Source organism: Euwallacea similis, chromosome 12 (assembly GCF_039881205.1).
Source record: "Euwallacea similis isolate ESF13 chromosome 12, ESF131.1, whole genome shotgun sequence".
NCBI classification, from domain to species: domain Eukaryota; kingdom Metazoa; phylum Arthropoda; class Insecta; order Coleoptera; family Curculionidae; genus Euwallacea; species Euwallacea similis.
This window is the reverse complement of record NC_089620.1, coordinates 4,434,933-4,461,187: the sequence shown is the minus strand read 5'-3', so window position 1 is coordinate 4,461,187 and position 26,255 is coordinate 4,434,933. Positions and strand designations below refer to the sequence as shown.

Sequence of the window (26,255 nt, the reverse complement as noted above, 5' to 3'; positions counted from 1 at the left end):
AGTAGCTGCACATAACGGGTTATCTATCATCACAATTGCAAGACTTGCTATGCTGTACCCTTCGCTTTTCACCAGATTCATTTCTGATATTTTCTGCTCTAGTGGGCAGCCGTGCAGTTCAACTTTTAGTGGAGATTGTCTAAAAGTATTGTCGCTATTAATTAGCCCCTTTGAGCAGCTGTCCTTACTTTGCTTATGACAAAATATGCAGTAGTGAGCATTATCTAGTGCTTTATTCAAACTCACCTTTTTGCTTGTTAGATCAAAACCATATCGTCTTTTTACTTCATTTGAATGCAGCACTTCAACTTTGTCTACTTCTTTTTTAGAAAATGGTATGAGGTTTTCGTGGTCGATTTTTTTATGAATACTGAATAATATACTCTGTTTATTTTTTACTCTCCACACTGCATATTGTGCTGCAAGTTCTATTTCTTCTTTGTGATTTTCTTTATCTTCAAACCAATGCATCACCTGCTCAGCAAAATTTTTTTCTGTTGTTGGCAAAGTGAGAAAATGACTTAGTTTGTTAGTAATATCTATATTCGCCACATTAGTGTATTTCTTCAATGCATAGCGTTGGACAAATAATCTTTTGCACTTATATATTACAGCAAAGTCGTTGTGCTTTTTCTTTAGCTCCTCTATTTCTTTTTCAACATTGAAAAGTTTTGCAATAAATTCATCAAGTAAATATGAGAGGTCTACTATTAACTGACTATCTGTCATCCAAGTAGCTGACCGTCCTTCTTGTTTTCTAGATCCCAGTGTCAAGCACTGGGATGACGGGGGGTGAAACTGGGATGATGGGAGGTGACACTGGGATGACATCGAAGAAGAAGCTGCTTTTTCTCTTGCTTCAATTAATGAACAAAACAAGCTCTCATCACATGATTTGATATAATTCAAAAATGTCTCATCTAATTTTATTAATCCATTGCGAGTATATAGATTAGAAAATGAGATGTTGAAATTCAGCTTCATTGCTATACTATACAGTGTACATGCTGTTTCTTACAGATGAAGATTTTATTTATTTTGCAATACTGCTGAGATTGTTGCTTCTGCAACTTTTTCTTCGCTAACAGATGCAATACACCTAAATTTGTGTACACCTAAACACACACTTTGAATGTTAGCTTGAAGAATCAATGTGTCCCCTGGAGTAACTAGCTTTCTGAATTTTGCATTTTCAATGGATCTCAAGTAAACAACTTTATTTTCTATTGTTTCTTTACCTAGAACACATATAGCAGATGCCTGAGCTAGAGATTCAATTATCAAGACTCCTGGCATTATTGGATGACCAGGGAAATGGCCAATAAAAAATGGCTCATTGAAAGTCACATTTTTGATTGCTTTTATACTTTTACCAGGATCACACTCTATAACCCTATCTACTAAGAGAAACAGATAAGAATGTGGTAGTATTTTTATAATATCACTGATATTAAATTGCATAAGCCTACTCAATGCCTTTTAAAGCAAATTCAGGTATTTCCTCATTTATATTGTTTAATACCACATCCGATAAATCAACTTCATTCATGGAGTATAAAACTTGGTTCTTTTTTGAAATAAATAGTACCAAATCTATGTTGTTTTTTTCTGCCGTTTTTTTAGCGACTTCTTTTATCTTGTTAAAAACACTCTCTACTGCGTCTCTATAGCTTTCTTCTAAATGTAACATTTTTTTAGCGTAATTATCTCTAGTATTTACAGTGTGCTTATTAAACTGTTCTGTCTTTTCTTTTTTTGCTTCTTCTGACAAAAGTTCAAATTCTTCTTTTGATGGCTTAAGTTTTTCTAACTCACTTTCAAATTCTTGTTGTAATCTAGAATTCTGCTCCTTTATTTGTTGTTGTATGTTTTGCAGAGCAAGAGATTCATTGATAACTTTATCACTATCAATAATGGCAGCCTTTGTGTTCTGAGGTTGATATCCTACAAACTTATACCCCACAAATAAGGAAATAATTAAGGCAATAACTGATATAAATAACTGTATATATTTCATTCAAATCCCCGCTTCAATAGAAAATTTAACATTTGGTGATGGTATTATATCATAAGATTCCTTTACTAAAGGAAACCCAAAATCTAATCTAAGTCTACCAAAAGGAGAAGGCATTGAAAAGCCAAAACCTGGTGACACTCTTATAAGCTTACTATCATTATATGGATCTTTACATTTCCCATTTTTATTATCTAAGCCAAAAAGTGTTGCATAGTCAACAAATAATGAGCCTTTGATACCAGCATAGTCATATAGTTTTGGTAGTGGAAAATCTACTTGCTGTGTTAAATTAAAATAAGTTTTGCCTCCTAACGAACTTTTATTGTTGTCTATTGTTCTTGGTCCGATACCAGAAAGATCAAACCCTCTAATCTCATTACCCCCTTTAAAAAAGTGCTGGCCAATGTTTAAATCTTCATCGGTATAAGAAAAAATATGACCTGCCGCCATCTTAAAGCGTAGTATTATGCTATCGTCAATTTTACTTAATATAGGATGCGTGTAAAAAGACAAGAACTCAGATTTTAGGAAGTTTACATTCCCTCCCAATCCTGAAATATCCTGACTTATACGCAATAAATATCCTTCTTTTGGAGCATAAAGATTATCCAGTTTATTATACGCTAATGTGTATCCTACTGATGAAATCTGATGTTCACCTTCTTGCCCCTTTATTATATCAGAAATGTCATTGTCTTTTCCACCCTTATTATCCATGTTTATACGGTTATACTTGTAAGAGTAGCGAATGGAATTAGTTAAGTTTTCTATAACTTTGTATGATAATTTTGTTGAAAATCCCATGTCACAACTATCGAAGCTAGTGTGTGGTTTATCTTGTTTTTCATAAAATATGCCCACACCTAGTGATGTATCAGAATCGTTAAAATTATTTTCAACAACCTCTACATTAGTAGAAAGTGAATATTTATTTTTCTCAAGAACAAAAGAGAGCTCTTTACCACTACCAAATAAATTACGATCTGTGAAATCAGTTTTTACAAATACTCCGCCAGGAAAGGACATACCTCCTGCTAAAGATAATGAGGCAGTTCTTTTTTCTTTAACATTTAAGTCAAGATTTACTGCATCGTCATTAACTGCGTAACTATTTACTTTCACTGTTTCAAAAAAATCACTACTCATTAGTTTTTTACGTGATTTTTGAATCTCAGATATATTGTATGCATCACCTTCTGCTATACTTAGCTTACTTCTGATCACCTTATCTAAAGTGCGATCGTTACCATCAATTGTAATTTGATTTATATAAATCTTTTTACCTGGCAGCACTATGTAGGTTACATCTACAACATTGTCACGCTGCGCATACTCTGGATTAACTTTTGCAAATATATATCCTTTCTCATTTAAATATTTGTTTATTTTTTCTACTGTATTATTAATTTTAACTCTATTAAATATCTTATCGTTTTCCTCTGTTATAAAGTCCAATATTTCTTCTTTTAGGCTCAAATCCTGAATTTCAGTTTCAATATTAACCTCATTATTTCCAAACAAATACTGCTGTCCTTCGTCAATCAAAAAAGTTAACTCTGTTTGATTGTTATTATCAACCTCAACAATTGGTTGAATATTATTTTGAAGATATCCCTTAGACGAATAAAAACGATCGAGCAATTCTGTGTTAATCAATAGATATTGCGGTGAATAATGATTTCCGCCTTTAAAAATGGCTCTAAATAACTTACTAAATATGTCATTACTATGTCTTTTGATAACTTGCTCTAGCTCATTTTCAGAAAAGTTTTTATTGCCTATAAATCTTATATCCTTGATTTTAGAGGTTTTACCTTCTTTTATTTTGAAAATTAGATTGACCCTATTACTATCAAGCTTATTCAGCTCATATTCAATTTTAACACCAACCTTACCGTTATTTCTATAAGTAGTGACTAAATTCACTAAATCGTTTTGCAATTTTGTTTCAGTAAAAATAGTTAGCGATTTTGACTGAATTACATTATTTAGCAGCTCTTTGCTGTTAAATAATTTATTACCCTTTAATATTATCTTGTTAATTAGTGGATTTTCTTGAATTTTTACTACTAAATTTTTTTTATCATCTATGTAAGCATTAACACTAGCAAATAGCTTTGTTTTATATAAACCTTTTATAATCGAATCTATATCATCGTCGTTTACATAATTACCAGGTTCCAATTTTATATAAAAACCTATTGTTTGATTGCTTACACGCTCATTACCAATATATTTGATATCTTTTATCTGCATTTTTTCCTTATTTTCTAAAGCAATAAGTAAAGCGGGAAAAATTACTATTAATAATATGTAAAGTAGCTTTTTCATATTTATTTTAAAAAAGACTCCTAATATCATTCGAAATTGCAATTGTCATCAGCAAGAACAAAATGAAAGCACCAAAGGTAGCCTCATATTTTTGATATTTCAAACTTAAATCTCTACGTATAACTGCTTCTATAATATAACGAAATAAATGCCCACCATCCAATGGTGAAATTGGTAGCAAGTTAATCGCAGCTAAACTAGTTGAAATCATTGCCATGAAATACACAAACGTAATAAATCCCTTTTTAGCTGATTGCCCTGAATATTTTGCAATTTTTATTGGTCCACCTATTTCACTTGCACTTCTCTTACCAACAATAATTTGAAAAATAGCTTTAATCGTTAAGCACATAGTGTGGTAAGTTTCACTTACTGATAAGCTCGCAGCCCCAAGAAAAGACGACTGCTTTAATGTATTGACTGAAATAATCCCTATAGTTTCTCTTTCTATTGTGTTGCCAAAGACATCTCTACCCTCAACTGTCAATGGAGTCAGGCTAGTTCTATGCTCCTCATTATTTCTGCTATACTTAATTTCCATCCTCGTCTTGGGATTCGACATTACCACACGTGAAATATCTTCAAAGTATTTTATTTTATGCTCATTGATTTGTGTAATAGTGTCACCTGGCAACAAACCAGCTTGCTTAGCTGCACTACCTTCGATTACATTTTCAATCACCGGTGGAGTGCGATAATAACCTGCTATGCTAAAAAATATTGTAAAAGCTATAACAGCAAATACCATGTTTGCAAAAGGCCCTGCAAAAACTACTGCTGCTTTTTTATGCCGCGGTTTTGTATGAAATGAATACAACTTTTCTTCTTCCGTTAATTCTTGTTGATCAGCTGGAACACTCGCTGCATTAGTATCTCCTGGCATTTTAACATAACCACCCAATGGAACAGCGCTTAATTTCCATCTAGTTCCAGACTTATCGTTAAAACCAAAAATTTCAGGGCCAAAGCCTATAGAAAAAGATTCAACTTTAACTTTGCATGCTTTGGCAACAACATAATGCCCATATTCATGCACGAATACTATGACAGAAATTATTAAAGAAAATGATAAAAAATAATATATTCCATCGCTAAATTGATGGATAAGATTAGAAATTAATTCCACCTGTATATTTAGATCTTAACAAAATGTTAAGTATATTAAAATGCGCCTCGCTTGACAAGTATTTAGTTTAACTTTTAAATTAAAAAAAGTTTAATTGTAATGACAGATACCTCACTACTCAGAAGAAAATTAATATATAGAAGCTGGCATAGGGGTTGCAAAGAAACCGATATACTTTTAGGGCATTTCGCATTGAAATATCTTGATAAATTTTCCTTAAGCGAACTAATCGAATACGAAAAAATAGTTGATCTTGATGATTACGAATTATATTGTTACATAACTCGTAAGACAAACCTCCCTCCTGGCTTGAATAGTCAGATAGTTAATTTAATTGCTTGCTTTATTGAAGCTAATCCTTTATGCACTCAAGATTAGTGATAATCTTATTTACCTTATCTAGTACCTCAGTATATTCTATTCTTTTCTCGTTTCTATACTTTGCGCGCTCTTGATTTACTTCATCTAATCGCTTTGTTAATTCTAAAATTTTATCCTCAAGAATTAGTGCTGCAAGTAAGAAATTTAATGCATCCGAACCCTTACCTCCAGTTTTTTGAGATACAGAACTAACTAACTTGTCAAAACTATTAGCAAGGCGTAATAAATGATTCCCCTTCCCACTTTCGCAAGATATTTTATATGTGTTATTACGTATAACTATTTCTACTACTTGCATATGGTGCTAAAAATTTCTATCGTACAGTATAAACTCAAACCCCTACTTTCATCTTATTTATGGTATAAATTTTTATTCATTTATCAAATCAGATAATTTTTTACTGCTACGAAAATATGTTTTAAAGTATTGATTCTTTGTAAACTTCTGTAACATTAAATGGCTTGTTTCTTTCAAGTTATAACTTCTAACTGAAAAAGAACCAAACCCCCTAATTTCAACTCTATTATGATGTTTCAATGTGCTTGAAAGTATCCCAAAAAATCTATCAACTATAGCTGCTATAACAATCTTATCTAAAAAAGGATGTCTTTTTGCTACCCTCGCTATTATATCAGACTTTGTTGCCATTTATATGAAGCCAAAATAAGTAAACCTTATCACTTAGCAGATAATGCTATGTTATATTCTTCAACACCCAATACTTCAACTTCTATTTTTTCTGATATAGAGAATTTTTTATTCTCTGGTAAATGCTCTTGATCTATTAGAAGGGTTACATCGTTCTCAACTTCAACGACTAGTCCATTCTCTTCTCTCTTACCTACAGTAACCTGTATTTTATCGCCTACCTCAACTTTCTTTATCAGTTCTTCAAGAGGATCATACTCTATTTGTTTTATTCCAAGATAAATTCTTGCCCGATTCACGTTAGCCCTTATTACTTTTGCTTCTATTTTATCACCTACATTATACTTCTTTATCTCATCTGAACTATTTTTAGACCAACTAAAATCTTTCACATATATTGTCCCTTCTACGTTCTCATCTATTTCAGAATCACCGAAAGCAACAGATACATATGAGCCGGTATTATTCTTCACTTCACCAGAAACAATAGAACCAGGAGGATATTTATTGATAAATACTTGCCAAGGGTTGTCTACACACCTTTTCATGCTTAAACTCATCCTACTCTTAGCAATATCAATACTGAGAATTTTTACATATACTTCTTGTCCCCTTGTTACGAGACTACTAACTGGTAAATTACTCTTAACCCAAGTTATTTCTGACGAGTGCACTAAACCTTCAATTCCAGGTCTAAGCTCAACAAATAATCCATAATCTTCTATGCTTGTTACATAACCCTTATGCACACTATCAACTGGATATTTTGACTCTGCATCTTGCCAAGGGCTATCTTCTAGCTGCTTCACACCCAAGGAAATTTTAGCATTTTCCTTGTCTATTTTTATAATTTTAACTTTTATAGTCTGACCACAAGTAAAAACTGCAGACGGATGACTTACCCTACTCCAAGAGATATCTGTAATATGTAACAATCCATCTATGACTCCCACTACATCTGATTCATGAATACCGACAAATACACCGTAATGAGTGATACTTTTTATTTTCCCTTCTATTATATCGCCTTCATTTAAAGATTCTAAAAATTTAATTTTTTCACCAGCGTGCAATTTTTCTAACACCAGCTTTCTTGATACTACAATATTGCCCTGCTTCTTATCCATTTTAAGCACGATGAACTTTTGTTCAGTTTCAATAAGGTGCTTCGCATCTTTTACTTGCTTCAAATCCACATGACTCAGCGGTAAAAAAGCGCTTATTCCGTCACCAAGATCAACAATAAAGCCACATTTAATTGAGCGTTTAATAACTCCGCTTACTTCAGCCCTTGTAACTGTATCTTCTTCCAACTTATTCCATTTTTCGTCCCTAATTGCTTTTTCACGACTAAGAACAACATTACCATGATAATCTTCAATTCTTTCCACATAAACTCTGATTTTCGAGCCAATAATGACCTCATCATTACAACCGAGTTCCTTGATCAAAATTCTCCCGTCAGATTTTAAACCAATATCAACCACAACGTCGTTAGGGTTTATTCTTGTAATTACACCTTCTACCACATCTCCTTCTTTAATTTTATTAATAAAAGAATCCTCAAATAGGACATTATCCTGATCCTCAAATTGACCTTGAAATATCTCTTCTATAAACTTGTTTGATGATAGCTTTCTGATAGTAATCGGTAGATTTACAACTGGATTATTATTATTCATACCTTTAACTTAAACTTTATTAGAATTCATACATTATATAATATTAACAATTATTGACAAGTAATTTTTCATTAATTCATTTCGAGAATTATTTGAGCTATATAAAACTATAGTGAGAAAATTGTATATGTATCAAGAATATGCTATTTAAGGATAGTAAGTGGATTAGGTCGTTTTCCAGAAGGTCCAGATTAAAACCGGATGTTGATGAAACATTGGAAAAATATTCTATCCAAAATAGTAAGAAATCTATAGAAGAGATCATAAACTCGCACAAAAGAATATGGGTAGAAATAGGCTTTGGCAACGGTGAAAATATGCTTTACCAGGTGCTCAATGAACCTGATCTATTGTTTATAGGATGTGAGCCCTACTTAAAGGGGGTTTCTCGCTTGCTAACAAACATAGAAATACAAAACATAAAAAATATTTTAATGTGGACAGAAGATGCAAGAGAATTGATTGCAAATTTTCCTGATAACAGTGTTGAAAGATTCTTTATTCTCTTTCCAGATCCATGGCCAAAAAGAAGTCACAATAAAAGACGATTAATTAATACGGAATTTTTAAATTTATTAGCAAAAAAAATACTTATAACAGGGGAAATATTCATTGCAACCGATCATCAGGACTATGCAGAGTGGATAGCATCACATATAAAGCAGTGTAACTCTTTAATCTATAGGGAAGACGATTTCACAAGTTATACTCTTACAAAATACCACAGAAGAGCGCTCAAAGATCAGCGTAAAGTGAGGTTCTTTAAAGTAAGTGTTATTAATAATTTGCAGACTATGGATCAATAGAGTTTTTGCATATCTCTTTTACGTTAACTATAGATTAAAAATAATAAAAAAAGAGGGAGAAATAGAGTAAATTCCTTTAACTACTTCTCCTTATGAAGGAATAGACTTCTCCTAAGAAACTCACTCAACTAACTCTTCTTGTTGAACTAATATGTAGCCAAATTCGCTCGCTTTTTTGATCAAATTTTTTACAATTCTATCTTTATAGCGTGTTTCATAGTATTCCATTCCTTTTTCTACATATTCCTGTCCGTATTTGAGCATACTATAAAATATGCATGCCATTTTTCTTGCAGTAGCTGTTATTGCTTTTGGTGCTCCTAGTCGTTTTTTCAATCTTCTGTAGTATGCACCCAACGCACTTTTACTCTTTCCTACAGAATGAGCAGCTATTCGCAAAGCATTTGCAGCACGGTTAATGACTTTACGTGTTCTTGTATTAAACACTTTTTCCCCTGTAACTTTATTAGCAGGACTGAGTCCCAACCACGACGAAAAGTGCTTTTCTGTTGGCCATTTACTGTGGTTTATACCAACTTCTGAAATTATGGTTTGTATACTTAATACATCAAATCCAGGAATTTTAGTGAAATCCATACCAGTGATTCGGTGCAGTTCCTCATACAAAGCAAAGCTTGGCTTACTTTTGCTATTTTTATTCTTTTGCTTACTTAGCTGTTTGCTTTCACAAGACTTTGTTTCAAACGTTTTATAATAGGCTTCAATATTTCTATCACATTCTGCTATTTTTTCTTGATAAATATTATATAGTTCAAATTCTTGCTTTAGCGTGAATAAGTGTTCTTCTCTATAGTCACCAGCTAACGCTTTTGCAATAGTAGACTGATCATTTTTCATTCGCACGTCCCTGAATTCTGCTAATTTTTCAGAATCTCTTTCGCCTTCAATTATAGCTTCAATGATTTTCATACCAGTTATCCCAGTAATATGACTAATAACCTTGTGTAATTGTATATTCATTTGAATTAATGCCTTCTGCATACGTAGAATATGCGTAGGTGCACTTTCAGTGAGATTTCTGCGCTGCCGCACGTAACTGCGCAATACACACATCTGATTATCTGGGTCGAGTAGACCAGTGGAACTTCCCCCCCAGCCCCTCACAGAACTGTGCATGAACCTCTCGATTCACACAGCTCCCATTATTCAGTACTTTGATTACCATACCAACCTCCAGTGGTAAAAAGTATTCGGATTTTCTGTTCTCATTTTTCCTAGAAGTTTCCTTGCTAGTCTTTTTCCAATCAGATATTTCTTACTTACCCACTTTTCTAGATGCCGCTCTACATTATTAAGAAGTTTATACATCTCCGTTTGGTAAAACCTGCCATAATACTGACACCAGCCTCTGACTATTGGATTTACTTCCTTTGATATTTCCTCCAACTTCTTTCCTGTAAATCTATGTATTTTCCATGACCTTATGGTTTGAGTGATCTTTTTCTTGGCCTTATTGCTAATTGCAGGTAGAAATCCAACAAAATATTCTCCTATTTTGCTCTTTGCTCCTCTAGGTCTAAAGGTATATCCTAGAAAATCAAAGCTTTGTATAGGAAATGTATTCTTCCTGTTGCTATTCTTACAGTACACTATCCGTGTCTTTTCGGGATGCAACTTTAGCTTATACTCAGCCAATCTTTCTTCAATCTTTACTCTCATAAAGTCTGCCTGTCTCTTAGTTTTGCAGTGCACTATTGCATCATCAACATACCTTTCAAATGGTATTGTGGGGTAGTTTTGCCTCATCCACATATCAAACGCATGATGCATAAATATGTTAGAAATGATTGGGCTTACAGAACCTCCTTGCGGAACTCCCTTATTCCTCACTTCCCTAGTGCCATCTGCTTGTTGAATAGGGGCTTTCATCCACCTCTCAACATACAGTATGACCCATTTGCAGTTTGTATATTTCTTGATAGCTTGCAAAACTAATTCGTGATCCAGATTGTCGAAAAATCCAGATATATCAAGATCTATCGTCCAATCGTACCTCCAGCATCTCTTGCGTGCTGTATCTACCGCATCCAGTGCAGATTTATTCGGTCTATAACCATATGAATCCTCGTGGAATTTTGGCTCTACTAGCGGCTCAAGATACATAGAAGCTGCCGTTTGCCCTATCCTGTCGAATACTGAAGGAACACCTAAAATTCTTTGTCCTTCTCCCGTATCCTTCGGTATTGCTACAGCTTTTACTGGCTCTGGAAAATAACTTCCGGATGACATCCGATTCCATAGTTTGTACAGATTATCTTTTAGATTTTCCTCAAACTTTGTTATCGAAACCTCATCTACACCTGCAGCACCTTTATTTTTCGATACTTGTTTATAAGCTCTCCAAATAAGTTGTTTCGGTATATCAAAAGACTTTGTTTTATTCATTAACTCCTCCCTTTCGGTTGATAAATAATTAAAACTAAATAACTCAGCCCCTTCGCTCCATTTCCATTACAGAAACTTCTTCGCTACTACGAGCCGATCCGCCCCTGTTTTCCGCATCAGTACTCTCATCCTTAGAGTTTAGCTCCTCGAATTTCTCCCTTATCATCGAAACGACAGGTTCCCGCAGTTCCACACAATAGCCTAAAATAGATTCACGCCACCTCTATGCCGGACGCCACCTATCCAGTAAACAAGTTCCTGATAGGTTTATCCCAAGAGATTCAGGAGCCCATGGTTTTGACGTCGTCTTTGGAATTTCGACACTTCATCAGTGGTTCATTTTCATTCACCTCTCTATTTTACACATGATGCATAATTGCACCTTTTCCATAACGCTCACTACCATAGCTCTTTACCACAGCAGCTTATGGCTGTTTGAAGCCTATTCTTGCAAACCGACTTCAAGGGGCCCACCCTCATCTATTGTGCAGCTTTGCACTTAGTTTGCTCATTTTTTTTTTTTAAGCATTCTTTGTGTCTCTACGGCACACCCTAAACGATCCATGAAGCAGTCCGTAGCTATGCAGTTGTTGGAGCCATTGGCAATCTTGAACGTCAGACTTCCTACCAGGTACATTCTTTACATGCCGTGCATTTACCAATCTTACCTCGAATTTATATGACTCAAGTATTTGAAATAAAGGAATCCAGTATACTCCTGTTGATTCCATAGCTACTGTTGTAACTTTACACTTTTTCAACCACTGTGCTAAGTTATGAAGGTCTTCAGTAAAGCAGCCAAATTTCTGAACGCGTTGTTCATCTCCTCCTTCAGGTACACACACATAGTGTACAGCTGAACCAACGTCTATTCCTGCTGCATTAGGATTCACTATTTCTAATTTACTTTTTGCTTTTTTCATGGTAACTCCTACATATAATTTGTTACAGGGAAACGCTTCAGCTTGGAACGGTTGATAGTACAATCTCCTAACCGAGGTAGTCTAAATGACTCCATCAATGATTTGACCGTTCCTTCCAAGACCATGCTTGCATACGGGCACTTAGGCACCATTGAAAATGTCGATCATAACTGCAGAGGCGCTCCCTCTACAACTATACTTGAAAATTACTAAAAACTTAAATTTGTGTGTTTCTTTCTGATTTGACAGATTTTGTCTGTTCGATGCTTGCATAACCCAAACTAAGTAGAAAAAAGGTATCATCCAAGTAGCCCCTTTCTCGTCATGCCGCCGCGGCGCTAACACGTAGCGGGATGATGAGGCTTATCGTCATGCCACCGCGAACCGTCATACCGTCACGGTATCTCTTAGCCGCTAACAAGTAGCGGGATGACGGTTGTCAGGTTAGCTGTTATCCCAGTTTTTGACACTGGGATGACAACGAAGGGCTACTTGGATGACAGGGAAGGATGCTGGAATGAAGGTTTTTCAAATTGTCGATAAACCTAAATCTATAATAACTATTTGCCTTTTTTCTAGGTTATGCAAGAAGTCTACTGAATAACAGTAAGATTTTTCAATCCTGTTCCACAGCAAATTTTAGTGCCATGTGAGTAGTTATGGTGCTGTTAACAATCAAAATAACAAAAACTAAGATGGTGATTAGTAGTGTATAAATATTCAAGGATAAATTTTCAAATTGAGTTAGCATTTTAAAATATACAAAGGTTGGCATTATCATTGGCAAAACAAGAATTTGCGATACTCCTGATGCTAAGTTGTTTTGACCAATCATCAATGCATTTCCAGTAGCTGAAATATTAATGATTATCAGCGTATTAAATAATAAAGACACTCCAACTGCTATTGAGTGTTCAATACTATTGCCTAGAATTGCAAAGCTGAATATGGAAGAAATTACTGAAATCGGTAACCCAAATAATAACCAGTGAGCGAAAATTTTATAAGCAACTATAAGCCTAGAAGAGAGTGGCTGTACAAAGATTTGCTCTAATATTCCATCATGATAATCAGATGTAAACAAATTATTTGTAGAAATCTGCAAAACAAATGTAGCACATATCCATGTTAATATTAACATAACTTCTTGTTTATTGTTGTTTTCAAGTGTAAATGAAGATAAACTTAACATTATGATAAAAATACATACTATATAGGTAAAGTTCTTATCATCTATTACTAATTTTTTTATTGAGTCGATCATACTAGGCTTTTAAATGTTTATTATAAATTATAGTGTTTACTTTGAGGTAGTATAATTTTTTGTTCATAAATTATATAGGTTTTATTATTTTTTTGATAATGCAATTATGGAAAAGTTACCAAAAATAAAGTCACCAGAAGATTACACTCCTTCAGAAGATGAAGAATATATGAGCGTAAAACAACTGGAATACTTCAGCTTAAAGTTACAGTCAATACTCGCTGAGCTGGAGAAACAAGAACTAGAAGAGAATAGTATTGATACATACTATTCTGATGGAGATAGTGGAAACGAGGAATTAATCAAGCGTCGAAAAGATAGAAAAGAAAAAATTAAGGAGGCGTTAGAAAAAATAAAATTAGGTACTTATGGTTACTGCGATGGAACAGGAGAAGAAATAGGAGTCGAAAGACTTAAAGCTAATCCGCTTGCTATATATTGTATTGAAGAGCAAGAGAGAGTAGAAAAAGAAAAGAACGTGTACAACATTAACGATTAATTTACACATAAGTGGTGAGCCCATTGGACTTCAAGAGGAGCAAGAGGCGCTGAAGTATGTTATGCTATAAAGAAAGTGGAAAATTGGACATTCTCAACTTGACTCCTGCAGATTAAAAATTAAGTTGTATCCGTTCAGGCAATGGTGTCAACTTAAGGAAAAATATCAGCGATAGTGTATAAAATTTCTCTCTAAATTTTTTATCATTAAATTATCCAAAGAGTGCAAGGGACAGCACTTTTGTTTCTATTTTATTGCAACAAAAAAGTTTAAAATGTGTCTTTTTTAGGTGAGGCATGCAAAAAGGAAAAGATCTTATCTTACAAATTAAAAATGCAATATACTCGAAAACTTTTCAGAAAATCCATTGTGTTGAGTTTTACACGAACAAGAAAACTTCCTTTTTCGACAGTATTTTCTATGATTTTAAAGTTAATTAAAAAAGTTTGGGAATAGAATGTGAACTTATGGAGCCATTGATATGTACCCTCAAAGCAAGCTTTTTCTAAAGCTAAAAAATAAAATGAAAGGACAGAAAGTAAGAGTTATAGTGCTGACATTAGCCAACTGAGAAACAGAGCTTTTGACCGAGACTTTGGAGCAAAGCTTATGTGTTAAGGTGGCACATAGAGGAGTGCTATAAACGACTCAAAGTAGGAGCAGAGTTAGAGAATTTTTCTGGAGAGGCTGTATTACAAGAATTTTGGGCAAACTTGGTCATGTGCAATATATTATCGCTTCATATGTGTGATGCACAAGGGCCCAGATCAAATTACTGAGTATCGTTTAAATTTTTCAGTTTTATTTGGTGTAATGAGGCAGAAACTCTATCAGGTACTTATTGCGCCAAAAAACTTTCAAGTCCTTTTTAAGTATACGCGCTAAAGTTAAAATCCGACCGGGACAGCCGCAATAAAGTAGATAAGCCTAAACGCCATCATGTCTTTAGGAGAGTTTGCTAATGAAAGTTCTTAAGTTGACGCCATTGGCTGAACGGATACGGAATGACACTATCCTTTTTTCTGGATTCCAGACTGGAATGACACCTCTGGACACTTCCGTCGTAAAGGAACCAGTGTCAGCTACTCGGATGACACCTTTTTTCTACTTAGTTTGGGTTATGCAAGAAGTCTAATGAAGTGAAAATAAATTTATTTACCAAAATAGAGTTGCCTTGGTCTACAGATCTTAGTTTCTTTATCATTTATCATTTCATACCACTGAGTAACCCAACCAGTGGTTCTTGCAAGTGCAAAAATAGGCGTGAACATACTTGAAGGGATATCGATAGCATTCATTATTATACCTGAGTAAAAATCAACATTTGGATATAACTTACGCACGATAAAATATTCATCCTTTAAAGCTATTTCTTCAAGTTTTTTTGCAATCTTGAGCAGTTCATTGTTTTGTTCTAGTTTACTTAGAACCTCATGGCAAGCGTCTTTTAATATGCGCGCGCGCGGATCATAATTTTTATAAACACGATGTCCAAATCCCATCAATTTAAATGGATCTTTATCATCTTTAGCTTTTTCGATGAATTTATCTATATCTCCACTTTGCTCTATCTCTTTTAGCATATTTATAACTGCCTCATTAGCTCCACCATGTGCTGGTCCCCAAAGTGTAGCAACCCCTGCAGAGAGGCTTGCAAACAGATTAGAACCAGCCGATCCTACCAGTCTGACAGCCGCCGTAGAAGCATTCTGTTCATGATCAGCATGGAGAGTAAATATTTTATCCAAAGCTTTTGCAAAAAGGGCGCTTTTATCATTATCAACAGCATCGCCAAATATCATCTTTAAGAAATTTTCACTGTAACTTAATTCATTGTTAGCATTTATGAATTCCTGATTGTTGATATGCCTATAAATCATTGCAACAATTGCAGGAACTTGCGCTATTGCAGAAATTCCAAAGTCTAGATCTTCACCATTGACATTGTTGCCATGCTTTTCATAGTAAGATGCTGACAAACTTGCAAAACATGCAACTAAGATTGACATAGGGTGAGCAGTTTTTGGAAATGCTTTAATTACATTTGTAACTTGCTCTGATACTTTGGATGATTCTTGTATTTTGAGAAGAAATTTTTTGTGTTGCTCTGAACTGGGTAGTTCACCATAGAGTAATAAATAAATCACAGCAGTAAAACTATTATTCTCTGCCAAATCAGCTATATCATGTCCCCTATATTTAAGTACTCCTTCATCTCCATCAATAAATGTAATCGAAGAAGAACATGAAGCTGTGGAAACAAACCCTGGATCGTAAGTGAATAATCCTGTTGTCTTATATAAATCCTTGATATTTAACACATCAGGACCTGTTGTTCCGCTTAATACAGGTAGCTCGATTTTTAATCCATTACTTAGTTCTAATAGCACTTTTTTATCCATCACTTAAGCTACTTAAATTTTATACAGAATATACAAACTGAGGAGTATATATTAATACAGTTAACTTTACATTAACCGTATTAAGCGGTCATCAATGCTTTTACTTTTGCATTTAAGCGACTTATTTTACGCGCAGCAGTATTCCTATGAATAACACCTTTATTCACACACTTGTGTAAATTAGATTCAGCATTCCGAAATGCCAGAACAACATTTTCTTTGTCGCCAGACTTGATTATATCAACCAAATTTCTAATAGCAGTGCGAGTTTTACTTTTCCGCATCTTATTTATTAAAGTGCGCTTTGCTATTACCTTTATCATTTTTTTAGCACTCTTATGATTTGCCATATATTAATACCTAAAATACTGTACTTTTCTTTTAATTATAAAGCTTTTTTGTTAATTTGCAATATCAGTTTTTTCTGTGGTTAATTTACTACTTCTCTCTTCAATAATTTTTTCTAAACTTTGCAAGAATTCATTTTTGTTTAATCCAGGATGTATTGGAGGCAATATTTCTATTACTGCCTTTCCGGGATTCTTTCTCAGAGAAAGTATGCTTTTTGGCCAAAATAAACCAGTGTTTAAAGCAACCGGTAACACAGGAACAGATAATATGCTATATAAAGCAGCAATACCTGGTTGATATTTTATATTTTGGTTTATAGTTGTTCTTGTACCTTCAGGAAATATTATTATGCCTCTATTTTCTTTTATACGCATTTTTGCTAATTTAATGATATGACGCATAGAACTGATACCATCTGAGCGGTTAATAAAAATCATTCTGAGCGCCATGAGATGCAAACCAATGAATGGAATCCATTTCAATTCACGTTTTAAAATAAAAACCGCTTTTCTAAATAGTAGTATAAAAATAAATGTTTCAAATGGAGATTGGTGTTTTGATGCAATTATAAAAGGTTGCTTAGGAATGTTTTCTATTCCCCTCACTTCATATTTAATGCCACATAATAAACGCAGCATGAATAATACAACTCTCACCGAACAGACGAGGAAAATAGTCATTATACGCACAGGGAAGAGAATTACAGGGAGAGTAATTAAAGTATAGAATACTTCCCATAATATAAGAAAGAAATTAAACAATAAACTTGAAATCACAAACTCACATAAATTTATTTAAATTTAACTTTATTACAAATTAAAAACAATAAATTTAATTATTGATCATCTGAGTAATAGGATGCGAATCAGCTAATTTGTCCTTTAACTTTTCGTTAGCAATATGAGTATATATTTGTGTTGTAGAAAGGTTAGTATGGCCAAGAACTTTCTGTATCAACACAATATTTGCTCCGCTATTTAGTAGATGGGTAGCAAAAGAATGCCTAATCACGTGTGGAGAGATTTTATTTTCATCAATATTGCATTTTCTTGCTAACTCCTTCATTAATTGACCGACCCTCTGCCTTGTAATTGGTTTATTAGGTTTATCACCTGGGAATAGCCAATCAGACTCCTTTCTGTTAGAGAGCAGATTGTCACGAACTGATAAATAATTTCTAAGGCTCTGCAATGCTTGTTCATTAAAAAGAATTTGCCTCTCTCTACCACTTTTTCCTTTTATTATTATATAGCATTCTTTGTTATTACTGTTTATTAAATGCGACACTTCACATAATTTCATACTAATTAGTTCAGAAACACGCATTCCAGAAGAGTAAAGGATATCTAAAATCGCACATAGCCTTTTACTGCTTATCTCTTTATTCGATTCGCTTGCTGATTTTCTCACTGTGTCCATTAGCAAAAATATTTCTTCGACACTTAAATACTTAGGCAAAGGACGAGAAACTTTTGGATTCTTTAATTCAGCATCATTAGCCGGCGTTGGATTAAAATCTATTATTCCGTCATTAAATAGACACTTGTAAAAATTTTTCATAGCGGATATTTTTCTTGATATAGAGCTACTTTTATATTTTTTTTGTGTACATAAAGATTTCACATAATCTTTAATATTGGTTTTGTTTACACCAACCAAGGTAGTGCCGCTTTCCAATAAAAATTCTTCAAACTGGTGTAAATCCGAACGATAACTTTCCAGAGTATTTTGTGTAGCGGACCTCTCTGAAGCTAAAGCATCTATGTAATATGTTATGTAAAGATTTTCTTTTTTATTTTGCGACTGTTTATTTTTCATTATCAGCTCCTATATTTATTTCTTTGGCTATAATTTGATTAGAAGTGTTCCCTGTGTTTCTTATGAGAAAATATGAGACAAATAAAGCATTTATCAATAGAGTGAACATCACAAACTTTTGCTTTAACCTTTTTCTTAAATTTAATCTTACTCTTATCATAGTTAAATTATAACGTTAAATCTATAAAAAACACCTTATAAAGTGAGCTCTACTATAAATATAGAATACTTCTTAGCTGTATCTATCTATATTTATTATAACATAACATTGATTATAATTCTAACATGGACAGATAGAGATTTCAATTACGTTAGTGTTATGGGTGTTAATAAATTTTTAATATACACCTTTACAAAAGAAGAAATCAAATGGCATCTTTTTTTAATAAAGTGCTAATAAAAGGAACTGTCACATTCGACCCTATAGATTCATTATCTATCTTCTCTATAATTTTATCAATGCTATAGAAAGAACGTTCTATTCTTGCTAAAATATAATTAATCACTTTTAAATCAATTTTTAACTGTTTATCTGAAAATCGTTTTATTAGCATAATTCTTAATAATTCCTCGCTTGCAGGCAAAACTTTTACGCTGATAGTTGATAATATTCGAGAACTTAAATCTCTTAATTTGAAGTTAAGCTTTTTTGGTGAAATTGAAGAAGTGATTAGCAGCCTCTTGTCACTTTCTTTCATGTAATTGTAACAATGTAATAACATTGCTTCATCTTTAATGTTTTGTACGTCTTCTAAAATAAAAGCATCGCTATACCTAATCTTGCTTACGAAGTTATTCACATTGATAAAAATTGCATCGTTTATTGATTGCCAAATATGAGCAAGATGAGTTTTACCGGAGCTTTTAGGTCCAAAAAGAATCAGACATTTCCAAGATAAATCATTAACTACCGAATTATACACGTGCTTATTTTCATCTAAGACGATGTAATTTTGCCGACTATAATCAGCTTGATTGTTGTTAAATAAATTTAATTGCACGTTGAACCTCTTACGTAACCTCTTTCTGGTAGTAATTTTTGCGCAGAAATTTACTTACGCTCCTCAAATGTGTCAGGTATTCTGGGCTCATTTCTCCTCTTACCATAAATTGATTATGCAAAAGGTCTGTTAGCCGTTTTTATAAAGCTCACTTTTAAAATATTTATTGATTGCATATTCTACTGATACATTGAACATTGCTATTATTGGAATAAAAAGTAATATACCTATAAATCCAAAATATGAAGCGCATATAGTAATTCCCAGAATAATTACAGTTGGATGTATATGAACTTTTTTTCCTATTAATAAAGGAACTAATATGTTTGAATCTATTAATTGCCCAACACCAAATAATAGCAAAACAGCAGCACTTTCAAACCATCCACTAAATTGAGTGATAGCGCTCAAAAACCCAATAATGGTATATAATAATGGCCCTACGTAAGGTATGAACGTTAACATTCCTGATAAAATTCCAATAACAATAGAGTGTTTCAATCCGATTATGCTCAGGCTTACAGAGTAAAAGATCATCATGACAATACATACATTTACCTGCCCCTTTAGATAATTAGATATAATGAAATCCACTTTGAAAAAATAATCTGCAATTTTTCCCCTGTAAGGAATAGGGATTAATTTATTAGCTTTTTCTATAATTAAAGGCCAATCACGTAATATATAGAAAAACACTACAGGAGTAATCACCATTAATGATACCGTGTTAAAGCTTGAACTTAACACTTGGATTATAAAGTTACTAGCAATATCAAGAGCATTCATGAAATAAGATACATAGTTGCTGTAATTTTCTGCTAGATTTTTAGATAAGTGATCAAATAAACTATCCTCGATTTTTATATTAAGAAATTCTAATACAGAGGGGATTACTTTAAGCTTTAATGAAGGCACTTTACTCACTAAGAAATTTAATATTGAAGTAATTTGAACATATATAATAGGTAAAACAAATGTTATGACTAGTATAAAAGCTATTAATAAAACAAGTATTATAAAAATTACAGAACATGAACGTGGTATTCTATACTTTTCAAACTTGACTACTAGCGGATTAAACAAATATGCAATAATAATAGATATTAAACATGGAAAAATCATAGGACGCATCAGGAATAACATCCCTATTATAAAAAGCAGTATGAAACAAATAGTTATATGACGTTTTTGCATGTGTTTAGCATAGCTAATTTAATGAAAAATATGCAATTTATTTTTCCTATGTTGAAAGTATTTTACGATTTGTAATACTATCGTTTTTTACTAAAATTTAGTTGTTTAATCCGCAGGCAAAGATAGATTTTGAGCTCTCTAAATATCTCTTTTGCTATTATAATTATGCTAGTTAATAGGGGAAGTAACTTTTATATGATGTCAGAAATTTTATTTTTCGGAAAGAGAGGAAAGCTTCTACAAAAAGAAATATGTGCGCTAAGAAATACAAAATAGCAGCATTAATAGTTGCAGCGGGAGTAGGCAGTAGATGCAATTCTACGATTCCTAAGCAATATATAAAACTGGCAGGTAAATCTGTTTTATTTCATACAATTAAAAGATTTCTGGCTAACCAATATATAGATTACGTAAGAATAGCAATTCATAGAGACCATGAAAGTTTCTATGAGAAAGCTATATCACTAATTACAGACACTAAATTACTAAGCCCTGTATACGGAGGAGAAAACAGGCAAAGTTCAGTTAAACTAGGGCTTGAAAGCTTACAAAAAGTTAACCCAGATTTTGTAGTTATACACGATGCTTGTAGGCCTTTTGTGTCAGATGTTCTGATAGATAACTTGGTTGAATCTATGATTAATGATCAATATACAGGAGTAGTTCCAGCAATAGAAGTTGAAGACACTATGTCATTGGTGAGTAATAGTTTTATTGAATCTACGATTTCAAGAGGAAAGCTCAGAGCCATACAAACCCCTCAAATTTTTAATTTCAAAGAATTATTATCATGCCATCAATCAGTCAAAGAATTTACTGACGATTCATCACTAATGGTAGAGCACAAAAAACATGTTGCGATTATTAAAGGTGAGAAAAGCAATTTTAAGTTAACCACAAAAGAGGATATCAATATGGCAAAGCTTCTTTTTGAAGAGCCAAAATTTCGTGTCGGAGCCGGTTATGATATACATAAGTTCATTAAAGTTCAAAATGGTGCTGAAAGCTTTATAAAAATTTGCGGTGTGAAAATTGAGCACAACATGGCAATAGAAGCACATTCAGATGGTGATGTTGCAATACATGCAATCGTTGATGCAATACTCGGAGCACTGGGATGTGGCGACATAGGAGAGCACTTTCCTCCTAGTTCCTCTGAATGGAAAGATTGCAATTCATCTCACTTTCTTGACTTTGCTGCTAAAAAAGCAAAGGAAAAAGGGTACAGCGTGTCTAATTTAGATATTACTATAGTTTGTGAAGAGCCTAAAATATCGCCTTACAAAGTAGAAATGAAGAAATTCATATCAAAAGCATTAGAAATTGATGATGAATTTGTAAATATCAAAGCAACCACTGCAGAGAAATTAGGTTATATTGGAAGAAATGAAGGAATAGCAGTGCATGCTTCTGTGTTATTGCATACAAACTTTTATTGGGAATAGAAACGAAAAAACTTACTTGACACCCTTCGCCAGTCCCCTTATCATGAAACTGAAGCTATTTATTTATCTTCGCAATCTGTGCAGGTTAATGACAAAAAACTTAGGGTATTTGGCGTCTCATGTTTAATTTTTCGCACTACGTGCATCGCATGTCTTTAAAAATTTCTGGGTTTTTACCTATATAAGCCGAAACGCGCTTACAAAGCGTTTAAGACAGCAAAAAACGTCAAATTGACAAGAGAGAATTTGAATGCTAGCTACTACGGGGTTTCTTTGCCTTTTTTTCCTGCTTAGTAAATTTCTTAAACACTTGCGGTGTAGGTTAGTTGCAAGTTAAAAGCAGCTAAATCGCTCTTAATCAAGCGCTTTAGAATAAAAAAAACGCCGATATTTTAGTACATAGTAAATAGCCAACCACCACGGGGCTTCTTTTGCCTTTTTTTTCGTTTGGTAAATTTCTTAATATTTATGGCTAAACGACAATCGTCATCCCGCTACTTGTTAGCGGGATCTAGAGATACCGCGGCGGCATGACGTAGAACTGCTGTCATTCAAGTAGCTGACGCTGGTTTCCATCCAAGAGGGTGTCATCCCAGTGCCCAGACACTGGGATGACACCCTTCCTGGCGGAGATTATTCTCAAATCACAATGTTCGTACAGTTGTGGCGGTATGACGTAGAAAAACTGTTAACTTAAATCTATATTGACATGTCCCATTTTACGCTTATCCCTAACCTCTTTTTTCCCATATATGGTTAAACTAGCTTTTTCGTTGCTCAAATACTTATGAGAATCATATATATCATTACCTATTATATTTTTCGTTATACAAGGAAAGCGTAATACTACTTCCTGCATAGGTAGCCCGCATATTATCCTAACTAGCTGTTCAAATTGACTAACGTTACATGCATCCAAGCTCCAGTGGCAAGAATTGTGAGGTCTGGGAGCTAGTTCATTAACTAACAATTCGTTATCTTTAGTAACAAAAAATTCAATAGCCAGAATTCCTATTACATCGAGCGCATTTGCTATTTTCTTTGCAGCTCGTTGTACCTCTTGAGTTAATTTACTATCTATTTTAGCTGGCACTGTTGAAGTATCAAGTATTCCATCAACGTGGTAATTTTCTGCTATAGGAAAAAAAGCTACTTTACCGTTTTTATCTCTTGCAACGACTATTGAAACCTCTTTCAGTAAATCAACACTTGCTTCAAGAATGTACTCTGTATTCCAATCAAAGGAAGCAAATTGCTTCACTTCAGAATCATTCTCAAGCACATATTGCCCTTTTCCATCATAACCCATTTCTGTTGTTTTCAGCCTTGTTGGATAGCCAAAAGCTCTACTGTTTTTCAGTAGCTCATTATAATTTTGTATACTTTTGTATTCAGCAGTTTTTATACTCAAGCTTCTAATGAAATCTTTCTCTCTAAGCCTATTTTGCGCAATGTGTAACGCTTTTTTACCCGGATAAAAATTTACATCGATATCAATTGCACTACATGGAATATTTTCAGACTCAATAGTGACCAAATCCACACTCTGTGCAAAAGATTCAAGCGCTTTCTTATCAGAGAAATCTGCTATTGTGAAATCATCAGCAACAGAGCAAGCCGGATCGTCTTTAGCACTGGCAAAAACATGTGTTTTTTGTCCAAGTTTTGTTGCAACGATAGCAGTCATTTTACCTAATTGTCCACCACCTATTATTCCTATTACTTTTTTGCTAAGCGCATCTGGTTCGTTCATACTATAAATTGATATTTCCTAATTAAAGTATACTTGAAAAATCTATGAAAAAAGTATATAATTAGAATATTATCTTTTTATCATGAATATTCTATAATGATTCTAGAATACACATTGACTACCAACTTTGTTGGAGTTACAGTTTTACCAATTTACATTGAAGAGCAATCCATTCCTTATGAAAATTGCTATGTATGGATGTATAACGTTAAGATAAAAAACAAAAGCCAATCAACTATTCAATTGTTAAGTCGTCATTGGCAAATAATAGATTATAAGGGCAAAGTAAATGAAATTGCCGGAGTTGGTGTTATCGGAGAACAGCCTGTGATAAAATCTGGAGAGGTATTTAAATACACAAGTGGAACATACTTAAATGTACCGTCAGGAATAATGCAGGGTAAGTATGAATTTCTGAATGAAGAAAGCATAAAAGTTTTTGAAGTTATGATACCACCCTTTTCTTTGGATAGTCCATACATCAAAACTAGACCCCATTAACTGTCAAAATAGTTTATTTGTAACCAGACTGCATTCTGTGATTTTTAGCAAAGTACGATCTTTCATTTGAGCTTTCTTCAATTTAAAATAAATACAGAAACTAGCTATCTTCAAAAATATGGTTGAATAATTGTTAATAATAGTGTATAATTATTAATATTTTCAAGCATTTTTGCCATGGCTCTTTCAAAATTTCTCGATCCTCGCAATGATTTGTGTTTCAAAAAAATCTTTGGAACGGAAAAAAATAAGAATATCCTGATCCACTTTTTGAACGATATTTTAGGGTTTACTGAGATAAATGCAATACAAGAAGTTGAGTTTCTTAGCACTATTATGGATCCCGAAGTTGCCTCTGATAAACAAAGTATTGTTGATGTTCTCTGCAAGGATTCTCACGGAAATAGATATATAGCAGAAATGCAGCTCGCTAGAGACAAGGGCTTCGAAAAACGCGCTCAATTATATGCCGCTAAAGCCTACTCAAGACAATTAGATAAATCTGGCAACTACATTGATTTAAAGAAAGTCTTCTTTATTGCTATATCAAATTGTAAATTACTTCCTGAAGAAGTTGATTATATTTCTACTCACAATATACGTGATATAAAAACTAACGGCCATTACTTAAAAGATTTTCAGTTTGTCTTTATTGAGTTGCCTAAATTCGCAAAAAATAAAGTAGAGCAGTTAGAAAGTATAGTAGAAAGGTGGTGTTTCTTTTTTAAATACGCAGAAGAAACAACAGAAGAGGACTTAAAAGAGATAGCAGAAAAAGCGCCAATAATAAAGCTAGCATATGATGAATTAGACAAGTTTCGTTGGAACGAAAAAGATTTAGTAGCCTATGAAGAAAGGATAATGGATCTACGCAAAGAAGAAGCTATTCTTGAATACAGACTTGATCTTGCTGAAGAGAAAGGTATACAAAAAGGTATAGAGAAAGGGAAAATTGAAGTCGCAAAAGCAATGCTGGCTAATAATGTTGATGTCAACACTATTGTTAAGTTTACTGGCCTTTCTATTAGTGAGATTGAAGAATTAAGTGGAAATCTGTGAACGGTTACGTTTATTTTTTATCCTTATCATCAAGTGTAAATAAGGTTATTGTAGAGATTAAGCCTATTATAACTATTATTAACGAAAATGGGGCAGCTTCTCTATAGCGCTCATCGCTTACAAGTTCATATATTCTAGTTGATATAGTTTCAAAATTAAATGGTCTTATAATAAGTGTTGCTGTGAGCTCTTTGATAGTATCCATAAATACGAGCAAAAATCCCGATAATATACTCTTCTTGATGAGAGGGATATGAACATTCAAACATGTGGAAATAGGTCCATGACCCATAGTATATGCAGTCCACTCAATTTCATTTGGTGTTTTTTTGAGCCCTGACTCTACCGCCTTGAAAGATATAGCAAAAAAACGAAATAAATATGAGTAAACTAATGCGCCAATAGTTCCTACCAAGCTAATTTCCACAATATATTGAGTAATGAAAGAGGATATTCTGCTTAAAAATATTATTATGCTAATTGCGATAATTGCATTTGGAATTGCGTAGCCTAAAGAAATGAGACGTGCTACATTATTGATTACCTTATTTTTACGCGCCGTATATCCAATCATTATTGCAATGCTAATTGAGATTAGTGCGGTAATAACTGATAAACTAATGCTATTTGCTATTATGTTATAGAAT

The 26,255-nt window shown here is 33.4% G+C and overlaps 4 protein-coding genes across 4 annotated transcripts; 1 reads left to right on the top strand and 3 right to left on the bottom strand.

Moving 5' to 3' along the window:
- Positions 1-6,533: 6,533 nt before the first annotated feature.
- Positions 6,534-8,186, bottom strand: LOC136412441 (small ribosomal subunit protein bS1-like). The gene has a single exon (XM_066395504.1). The coding sequence runs from the start codon at positions 8,184-8,186 to the stop codon at positions 6,534-6,536; it is 1,653 nt and encodes a 550-aa protein (XP_066251601.1).
- Positions 8,187-13,691: 5,505 nt separating this feature from the next.
- Positions 13,692-14,084, top strand: LOC136412440 (RNA polymerase-binding transcription factor DksA-like). The gene has a single exon (XM_066395503.1). The coding sequence runs from the start codon at positions 13,692-13,694 to the stop codon at positions 14,082-14,084; it is 393 nt and encodes a 130-aa protein (XP_066251600.1).
- A 1,151-nt stretch (positions 14,085-15,235) lies between these two features.
- Positions 15,236-16,486, bottom strand: LOC136412439 (citrate synthase-like). The gene has a single exon (XM_066395502.1). The coding sequence runs from the start codon at positions 16,484-16,486 to the stop codon at positions 15,236-15,238; it is 1,251 nt and encodes a 416-aa protein (XP_066251599.1).
- A 6,497-nt stretch (positions 16,487-22,983) lies between these two features.
- On the bottom strand, positions 22,984-24,048 carry LOC136412438 (N5-carboxyaminoimidazole ribonucleotide synthase-like). Its single transcript, XM_066395501.1, has one exon. It carries the CDS (start codon positions 24,046-24,048, stop codon positions 22,984-22,986), a length of 1,065 nt encoding a protein of 354 aa, XP_066251598.1.
- Positions 24,049-26,255: the final 2,207 nt, after the last annotated feature.